The sequence below is a fragment of the Chinchilla lanigera genome, unplaced genomic scaffold (assembly GCF_000276665.1).
Source record: "Chinchilla lanigera isolate Chin_1 unplaced genomic scaffold, ChiLan1.0 scaffold00085, whole genome shotgun sequence".
NCBI lineage: Eukaryota > Metazoa > Chordata > Mammalia > Rodentia > Chinchillidae > Chinchilla > Chinchilla lanigera.
This window is the reverse complement of record NW_004955486.1, coordinates 8,427,301-8,436,391: the sequence shown is the minus strand read 5'-3', so window position 1 is coordinate 8,436,391 and position 9,091 is coordinate 8,427,301. Positions and strand designations below refer to the sequence as shown.

General features: G+C 59.8%; 1 protein-coding gene across 1 annotated transcript; it reads right to left on the bottom strand.

The window, feature by feature from the left end:
- Positions 1 to 5,346: 5,346 nt before the first annotated feature.
- Positions 5,347 to 9,091, bottom strand: LOC106146621 (the record flags this gene model as incomplete). Its single annotated transcript, XM_013504328.1, is given in 2 exon segments — positions 5,347 to 6,199; positions 8,434 to 9,091. A coding segment is annotated over 1 exon segment (495 nt), but the record flags the coding sequence as incomplete, so codon positions are not given.

Below are 9,091 nucleotides of genomic sequence, written 5' to 3'. Positions count from 1 at the left end.
TGGACTGGCCATTCCCTCTGCCCAAGTGCTGTTCCTAGACACGCAGGCAGCCTGCTCCTTGCTCTCTTGCCTCTGCTGAAATGTGCCACTCCACGCATCGTCTCATGCTTAGCCTGTTGGAAAGTGTGTCTCCCTTGCGCCCGAGTGCTCACACTCCTGTGTCCACAGCACTTAGGGTCTCCTAGCCTCTTCCCCAGTTATGGATAGTAAGAAGGCGAACTCAAGGGGGATGGGGAGACTCGTCCCGCTCAGTCACCGCTGTGACCTCAGAGCCTGTGGCTGAGCCTGGCACACAGGAGGTGTGCGATGAACAGGCACAAGGCTCACGCTGCAGTCTGCTGCACAGCTGGCCTTGCCGAGCCCTACTGTTTCTTGCTGAGGGTCCATCACTGCCTGAGGACAGAAGCCAGGCTCTGGTCTGGTCATCTGTTCTCAGAACCGTCACCTGCCAGGGACACGGCTGCCTTAATAGAGCGGCCTGTCCTGGACATTTCACATAAACAGAGCCACGTGCTGTGTGATCTGTGTCTGGCTCCCATCACTTGTTGTAGCGTGTGTCAGAGCTTCGTTCCTTTTATGGCTGACTAATATTCCGGTGTGTGGATGCAGCACATTTCATTCACCGATCAAGGTGACTGTAATGTTCCCCATTCACTTCAATTTCATTAAGCTTCTGCAGTTTCCAGGTCTGTGCTAGGTGATGAGACTGTAAATCAGGTAGAAGGAACAGTTGGCACAAACCCTGAACAGTGGTGACCCCCAGGCCGACTGGAAGGTCATGCAGCTGGCCGAGGGGCTGCAGGGAGAGCTTGGCCTGTGCTTCTCTGTCCAGCAAGCACTGGGGCCTGGTGTCCTTTTCACACTCTCCGAGCTTTGCAGTGCGCTGTGCACACTCTATTCATATGCTCATCGCAAATGCTAACAGCATTTAAATAACAACCTTACCGGGATATAATTCACATGCTATCTGTTAGAGCTTGAATCTCAAATGTGCCCCAAAGGCCTTGGAGAAGAGATTGGATCACAGGCCGCACCCATTAAAGCATTCACAGGTAACTAGGCTCTAAGGAGGTGGAGGGAGTGGGTCATGCAGGTGTGCTCTCGGGGACTGTATGTGGCACCCACATCTTCCCCTCTGGCTCTTTCCCCCTCTCTCTCTGCTTCCGGCCACCATGAAGTAAGCAGCTTTCCCCCCACACATCCTCCCTCCATAATGTTTCCGCTTTAGAGCAGCTGGCCATGGACTGAACCCTCTGCAACAGTGACCCAGAATAAAAATTTCCTCCTTGAGGTAGTTAATGTCGGGCATTTTGTCACAGTGAGGAAATGCTAACACATCATCTCAGCCACCCTTTATGAACTGAATGAGGCTGTGGCATTAGTACACTCAACCTGTGCCTACCCTGCACCTAGTTGTGGGGTGCTTCCAGCACTTGGGTTGGTATGGAGTCATGCTCTGCCTGCCCCTCCCTGAGCCCCTGGCTGGTGTTCATCTACTCTCTCTGTATGGATTTGCCTATTCTGGGCATTTCAGAAGGTGAACAGCACACTTCGTGGTCCCGTGTGATAGCTCTGTTCACCAGGCATCGTGATGTCTAGGCTCATCCATGTTGGAACACCTGTCAGTGCTGTTTCTTTTTACGGCTAAATGACGGTCCCTGCCCAGGGCATGCCGCCTCCTCCTTGACCACCATGCTTTTGTGTCCTCCCTTTAATGTGGTGCCAAGGCAGCCGGACCCACCGCAGGTGCTAGAAGACCAGGGACACCATGGGCTCTGCTCCAGGGCCAGCAGCCTTTCAGCCTGACACTGACCTTCAAAGCAAGAACTTTCGGAGCACTCTGTGAAGACCACTCCCACCGTTCAGGCCGGGCCCTGCAGGACTGACCCGGGACAAGAGCTTGCTGATGTCTTAGGACAAACTGGGCCCATGCGCAGCCAGGGTGCCAGCAAGGCTTGTTCTTATTTAGCAAAAATCACACACACAGGGAAATCATGCAACGCTGATTTGATTGGGAAGGCAGCCTTCAATGAATGACATCATCCCAAGAACATAAATCTTGGTTTGTATGATTTATTTATGTTAAGAAATCCACAGATGATGCTGAGTTTTCAATGGCTTTGTTTAAGTGATAGTTTTGCCTTTTTAGTGAAAGTTGGAGGGATGATAAACAGCTCCAGCTGTAAAAATTAAAGACGGAGGGGAAGCCAAGGTGATTATTACAGAAAAATGCTGAGTGGGGAGGGGCATTTGGCCCTTCGATCCTCTAAAATGAAAATTACCCTCCGCCACAACGTGCCATGAACAATTACCTGCTGTTTATTAATTAACCTCTTTTAAAGTGCCACATTTCTATGAGAAACGGTTATTTCTCTAATGTGGAAACTGGCTCACTCGTGTTTGCTAGAACCACTAGGTCCCAAGCAGGCCAGGTTCCATGCACACTTAAGGGATACCTCTTTTTTTAAATGGCACCTTGACGACTGGAAACACCTTCTTAAAAGCTCAGATACTGAGCATGACCTGCTCCATGTGTTTGTCCCCAAGGGAGCCCCCCAGGCCTCGGGCTGAGGTGTGGGCCTCCCCTGTACCCCAGGCAGCCACAGCTCAGTCATTGAGGGGTGCAGCGAAGTGTGGGCTCCCCAGGAAGCACTGACCCCACATGGCTGAACTTTCCTGGCCCCGGGCAAGCACACAGGTGACCAAGAGGCTGAAGCCACCTCTGGACCTCACCTTGGGGGCTGTACAGGAACCCTAGGAAAGGGCTCCACGGTCACACCGATCACCCTGAAAGCAAAGTCCCTGGGCTAAAGCTGCCTCAGCAGCCGCCCCCTCCTCCAGTCCTGCTGCTTGCTGCCTGTGAGGACAGGTCCCTGCCCTGCCTGGGCAGCTCAGCTTGAACCCCGAGCCTCAGAGGAACCATCTCAGCACCTGCCACATGAGACCAGTGAGTGTCACAGGGCACTGCGTTAGACCCAGGGAGGGAGCCAGGTGACGCCCTCCCTGTGCCCAGCCTGTCGCCCGCAGGCCCCCTGCAGTGAGTCCACTTCCCTTCCCAATCCCTGCGCTCCTACAGCAGGGCTCTGCAGCCACTTCCCTGCACTGTCCCTGGCATATGCTGCTGGCATCCACTTGCCGAATGCCACGCGGGAGCAGGGCTACGGCTCTGCCTCAGTGGGCAGCCTGGCCCCTGTGCTGCTGGGATGCCCATCTCCTTGTCTCCCAGGAGGTCCCAGGACACTGGTCCCGGAGCTCTGCACTCACTAAGTACCAGGCACAGCCCCACTGTGGGCCAGAGCTTTGCAGGTGGGAGATTCCCCAGCCATGCTGGGGGACACAACCCCATTCCATAGTTGCCACCCCTGCACTCTAAGTCTGGCCCACTCTGTCCTGCCCCAGCCTTTCTCCTATGCAAATGAGTGAATGCTGGATCTGAACCTGGGGAGACTTAGAAGCAGGAGACCAGCAGGTCCTGATAGTGGCTTAGCAGAGCCCAAGGTCAAGAGCAGAGGTCCAGCCAGGGAAAGTGGCACAAATCTGTAATCCCAGCATGTGAGGAGGCTGAGGCAGGAAGATTCCAAGTTTGAGCCCAGCCTGGAGATAACTTAGAGACCCTGTTGGAAGATAAAAGATAAAAAGTGCTGGGGGTGTAGCCCAGTGGGAAAGTTGTGGGTTCAATACTAAGTACCACAAAAGAAAAAGGAGAGGAAGGAGAGGAAGGAAGGGAACTGAAGGAAGGAGGGGGAGGGAAGGAGGGAAGAAGGGAAGGAAGGAGGGAGGGGAGGGAGGAGAGGGAGAGGGAAGGAGCAGACGGAGACACTGAGGGAGGGAGAAGAGAGAGGAGGGGCCTGACGCTGGAACCGCTGAGACTTCGGGTGAGGAACCCGCAGCTTCCAGGAACAGGTCTTCAATCCCGGCCCGACCCGCCTTGCCTCGCCTCCCCTCCCCTCCAGCCGGAGGGCAGGCATCTCCCCTGGGGCCTTGGCTGAAAGCCAGCTCAAGGAGGGAAGGCTGCTGCCGCTGGACCTCAGAGGCTCTCTCCTCTGGATGCCGCCACCCCCACAATACTGCCTGGCTCGTCCCTCTGGCTTCAGACTGGGAACCGGGACTCCCAGGAAGTCTTGGAGGCTGACAGCAGGTCCTGCTGTGGCCCAGGCTGGGCTCACATCCCCCTCAGCTGTGGGGTCTCCGTTGACCAGGCTCCGTTGGAAGAGGGGGCCCCTCCCTGTGCCCGCGGGCTGTGTGCCCTCTGTAATCCCGCTGTAAGCCCAAAGTGCAGTGCCTGCCTGAGAGTGAGGTTCGCCAGGCCCGACACACAGTGAGGCCACCAGGAGTGGCAGGGGCATCGGGCTAAAGCCATGCATCCCCTTCCTTGGTTTGAGTGGTGCCTGGGAGGGGTCCGATGCAGGAGGAAAGGGGGTTCTGGTGAGTGCAGGTTGTAAAGCCTGGGGCTGGTTGCAGTCCTGACCTGCCTGCCCGCCCTAGCCCCGGGGCCTGGGTGCCCTTGCCCTCCTGGGGAGGAGGAGGGCTGTGCCTGGGACACACAGACCGACCCCATCACTGACGCCACCACCGTGGGGTCACTGCAGAACTGGTCATTTCTTTCCTGCCCAGCCATTCTGGTCTTGGCCCTGTTCTCGCCAGCTCTGGAAGCGTCTCCAGCAGCACCTCTCAGTGGCTGGCTTCCTAGAAAGCAGAGGGGGAGAGGGCCTGCTTGGGAGCCCCCTCGGCCCTCCCCAGGCTTTCCTCACGCCCACCCCTGCCTCCCTTCAGGGACGTAGTAGCTCTGGAACCAGCTCTGGCGCTCCAGCCCAGGAGCACTGCCGACACCCCAGGAAGATCTAGTCTGCGGTGACAGGACGTGGTTGCTGGGTGGGGTGCACTCCTAGAGCTGAGCTGCACCCGGCCCTTGCCCCAGCCCTCGTCCTCTTCTGGATTCCGGCTGCTGGGTGGTACCACCCGAGAGCATGAGCCTTTATGTTACATTTCTGGGTACCTGGAGAACAGGACTGGTGGGCTGGCTGGGGGAGGGACCCAGGTGTGCCTCTCTCGGCAGGAGAGAGAGAGAGAGAGCTCCGGAAGTCCCTGGGGAGGGAGCTCCAGGGGACTGTGAGGGGCGGGGTGGCAGAGAGTGCTCCTGGACCACCGAGCCCCTCCTGGTCATGGCATTCCCTCCCCCACCCACAGGCCCTGTCAAAATCAGGCATTTGGGCAGCCCCTGGGCCTCTCCTGCCAACCCCACGGAGGGTTTAGGGGACCGGGCACTTGGCCCCAGGTTGCTACAGGGGAGACAAACCTAGGCTGAGGAGAACCCCCCACCCCTCCCGTAGGGTGACACCTGCAGGGTGCTGAGCCACAGACACACTTTTAATTCTCAAACCCAGCCTGTCTGCAGCGCGGGGCGGGGTGCACAGCCCGGAGCGCAGCCCGGAGCACAGCTCTGCAACGGGAGCGGCAGACTCTCCGGGAGCTGATTCGGAGCTGCTCCCCACTGTGCTGCTCAGCTTGGGCGTCTGGGGATGCGAAAGGGGGCTTCCCACCCGGCGGCCCCTGGGCCCAGGCCGCCCGGTCCCTTGAGCGCCTTGGCTCCTGGGGTTCGTTGCCATCGGGGCCTTGCCCCAGCGCAGGAATGGGAGGCATCGGCAACCGCGTGGAGGAGAGCAGCCATCGGAGCTGCGACCGTGGGCCTCCCAGCCGGGTGTGCGCACAGGGCGCTGTGGTGAGTGGGGTCCCTCCGACTCCCGGTGACAGCTGCGCAGGCAGAGACCGGGCGCGGGTCCCCCCAGCTGTTCATGGCAGGGCGCGAGGTACAAGCGCAGTAGGAGAGCACACGCAGCACCAGCCCAATGACGGGATTTGTTGGTGGATTTTTAAAGGTCCTCGCGTCGAGAGGGAAAGTGTAGGAAAGAGATTCCGTTGACTGCTCCCCGAGAGGATACCGCAGGCAGTGCGTGCGGAGCCTGGGTCTCTGCAGTCTGTGGCCCCTGAGATCCCTGCCCTCCCAAGAGCTGCTCCCCTCCTGGCCTCGTGGGAGAGGACAGGGGAGCTCGGTTTTCAGTCTCCATCTCTTAAAACAAACCCAAACAAACAAAACAGAACCGCTCACCCTGGTGAAGCTCCGAGTAGTCCGGTGACACACCCCACACATCTGGCAACACCGGGAACCGCAGCGGCCTGGCCACAGTAGGGGCGGCTGTCCCTGGGTTCCAGAGACATTGGTTTCAGAATAGAATATGCAGGTTTGCCCGAAATTGGTCTCTGGGCTCTGTTCAGGGAAGTCCTGCCTAGGCACACCCCTGCTCCTCCCCTCCTAGCACCCACTGGCGAGCAGGAGCCTGGTGTGGGTGCTAGGAGGGCAGCTCTGCAGTGTAGGGAACTGCAGAGCCAGAAATTAGGACCTCTGTCCTTTCTCACCCTCGAAGTCACCCAGGTCACAGCACACTGTGGGAGGCTGAGGCAAAAGGTGGAGGACTCTGAGGGCTCCAGTGTAGATGAGGCAGGGCGCTGGGGGAGCCTGGACTCCAGGCAGTTTCAGAGGCCTGGGTCCCAGGAGATGGCCTTTCAGGTGGTCTGAGCCCTGCCACAACCATTTCACGTGGCACAAGAGCCCCTGGGGGTCCAGCCACAGACTACCGCCGTTTTCCCTTCTGTGCCGTGGGACCCACAGCAGCTCTTCCGGGCTCCCCAGCCTCCAGCCTCCAGCCTCTGGTTGAAATCTGGGCACATTTCTACCAAAAGTGAGGCTAGAGCAAAGCTCTCATCTCACCTGACTGGGGACAGTGCCTCTGTGTGTGGGCTGGGGTGGGGTCCTTTGGGGACCCCTGTATAGCAGTTCCAGAACATTGGGGAACGCTCTTGTGTGGACCAGAGGAGGCATATTTTTACCCTCTGCTACCCAGATAGGAACCAGAGGGTGAACAAAACTTGACCAGGAACCCCATAGAGCTTTCTCCACTTTGGGTGCTGAGTACTCAGAGAAGCTGACCATATTTAGGGAGGCATGGAAGAAAGGGAGGGACAGTCAGGAACCTGGTCTTCACCTCTGGCCCGGCAGGGTTTCTATCTCCCCCGAGGGGCCTGGGAGGGGCCGCCTGACAGCTCAGTTTGGGTAGAGTCGGGCTTGGAGGGGGTGCCCCGAAGCCTAGAGTGCAGTGTGATCATTGGAGTGCTGGGGTTTCCCAGGGAACCCTGGGGCCAGGACCCTCCTCACCACTGTCCTCTCCGCGCTGCTTCTCTCCCTGAGCCACCTTCTCCCAGGGGTGGTGTCAGCTGGTTTCCCACTCCTTCCCCACTGTCAGCCCTCAGGGTCCCCGGTGAAAATCCCCTCACTCTGGTGCAGCTGGTCCTGGAAGCTCCTGTAGTGTGGGAGCTGCTGGCCAGGGCATCCACACCTCACTGCCCTCTGGGGGACGATACTGGGGGTTCAGCACTTCTACCCCCAACGTGCCATCCTGGCCAATGTCAGCCTCAAGGCCCCTTAGAGTTTGAGTTGGTTTGAAGCCACTTTCCAAGCCTTTTGCAGCCACTTGCTCTGCTTGTTCCCATAAGGTCCCCCAAGCCTCTGCCAAGCAGGGACACAGATGGCCCCTGGGTGGGGGCAGGAGGACTGGTTTTCCCAGCGTCACCTTTTCACTCTGAGGCTCCTCAGTGTTTGATCTGCTCTCCATTTCTAAGCCTGGCCACGCGGGGGCAGGGCCTGGCCAGTCCAGAACCCAGCCTGGCCAGGGCCATGGCCTTGAGGGTAGCCCTCCTGGCCTCCAGGCAGGCTGGGGACACTCACCCGACTGGAGCTGTGGGGACCTCACAGCTCAGCCTTGGTTCCCGATCCCCCTCCCCAGGCAGGCCAGCAGCTGCAGCATCCCCTCCCACCCCAGCTGCCTGGCAGAGGGCAGGGAAGGGACACTAAGGCTTTGCCCGCTCCCCATATCTTGAAGGTCAGCCCAAGAGGGATGGCTGTTGCCCGCCCCACCCTGGGGAGAGCCCTGGGTCCCCTCCTGAGTGTAGGGAGGGGCAGGAAGAGGGCCTGGGAACAGGCTAGGCCTTCCTAACTGTGGGGCCTCCAGAGCAGGGCAAGAGGGCTGGGCTGGGCTAGGAGAAGGGGAGGGACCCCAGCCACAGCTCCTGGGAAGTTGCCTCTGCTTCAAGCTCGGGGGCTCAGGCACCTGGGTGCCAGGTGGAGATGTGACCTTGAGACTTCTCTTGGTCAGCAGCCCCACCCTCGGGCTGAGGTTTGGCAGGACAGCAGCACCTTACACCCTAGGGCCAGCCAGGGACTACAGCAATGCCCAGTCTGCTCTGGGAATTCTCTGCCAAGACCACCAAAGCCTACCCCTATATGCTGAGCTCAAGGGGACCCAGGCCCTGGGACATCAAGGGACGACAAGCCCTGGGAAGGACGCAGAGAACGGGCGGCTGGCCCCTGGCCACACTCACCTAGGGCAGGAAACATCCAGGGCAGCGGTCCACATCCAGCAGGGTGCTGCGGCGGGGTTGGGATCAGCGGGAAAGCGGCTGCGGGCTGCGGGCTGCGGGCTGCGGGGGCTCAAAGGTGCAAGGCCCAGCCACCTCCGCCACCGCGGCTCCACCAGGCCTTTCCTCAGGATAGCCAGGCACTGCCGCCTCCCAACTGGGTCCCTCTGCGAGGACCTGGGCTCCAGGGTTGGTTCTGCTCTGGCCGCCGTTTCAACCCCAAGGCGCGGGGTTCCGCATGGAGGTCTCGGGGCTGCCCGAGATACTGGTTTCGTTGCACAACAAAGAGGGCAGTCGGCACGGCTGGGAGCCCCACCTGGAGCGACAGGGAGACCCCCGGGCTCAGGTGTCCCCGTGACGGCTCCTCGTCCTGCTGCCGGGGGAGACCTTGGAACTCGGGAAGGGCGCGGAGGCAGCAACCCAGCCAGGGCAGCGCCTCCGTTTCCTTCCAGTTCATTCCTCGAATCCAATTACTCGCGAGTGAGGAACCCGCGCGCACCCCACCAGGTCCACGGGCTGGGGCCACCCTGCCCGTGCCCAGCCCGGCCCGTCCGCCGCACTTCGAGTGTGAGCGCCCCGGGCAGCTGCGCCCCGCCGCCTGCGCCCCTCCACCTGCGCGGGG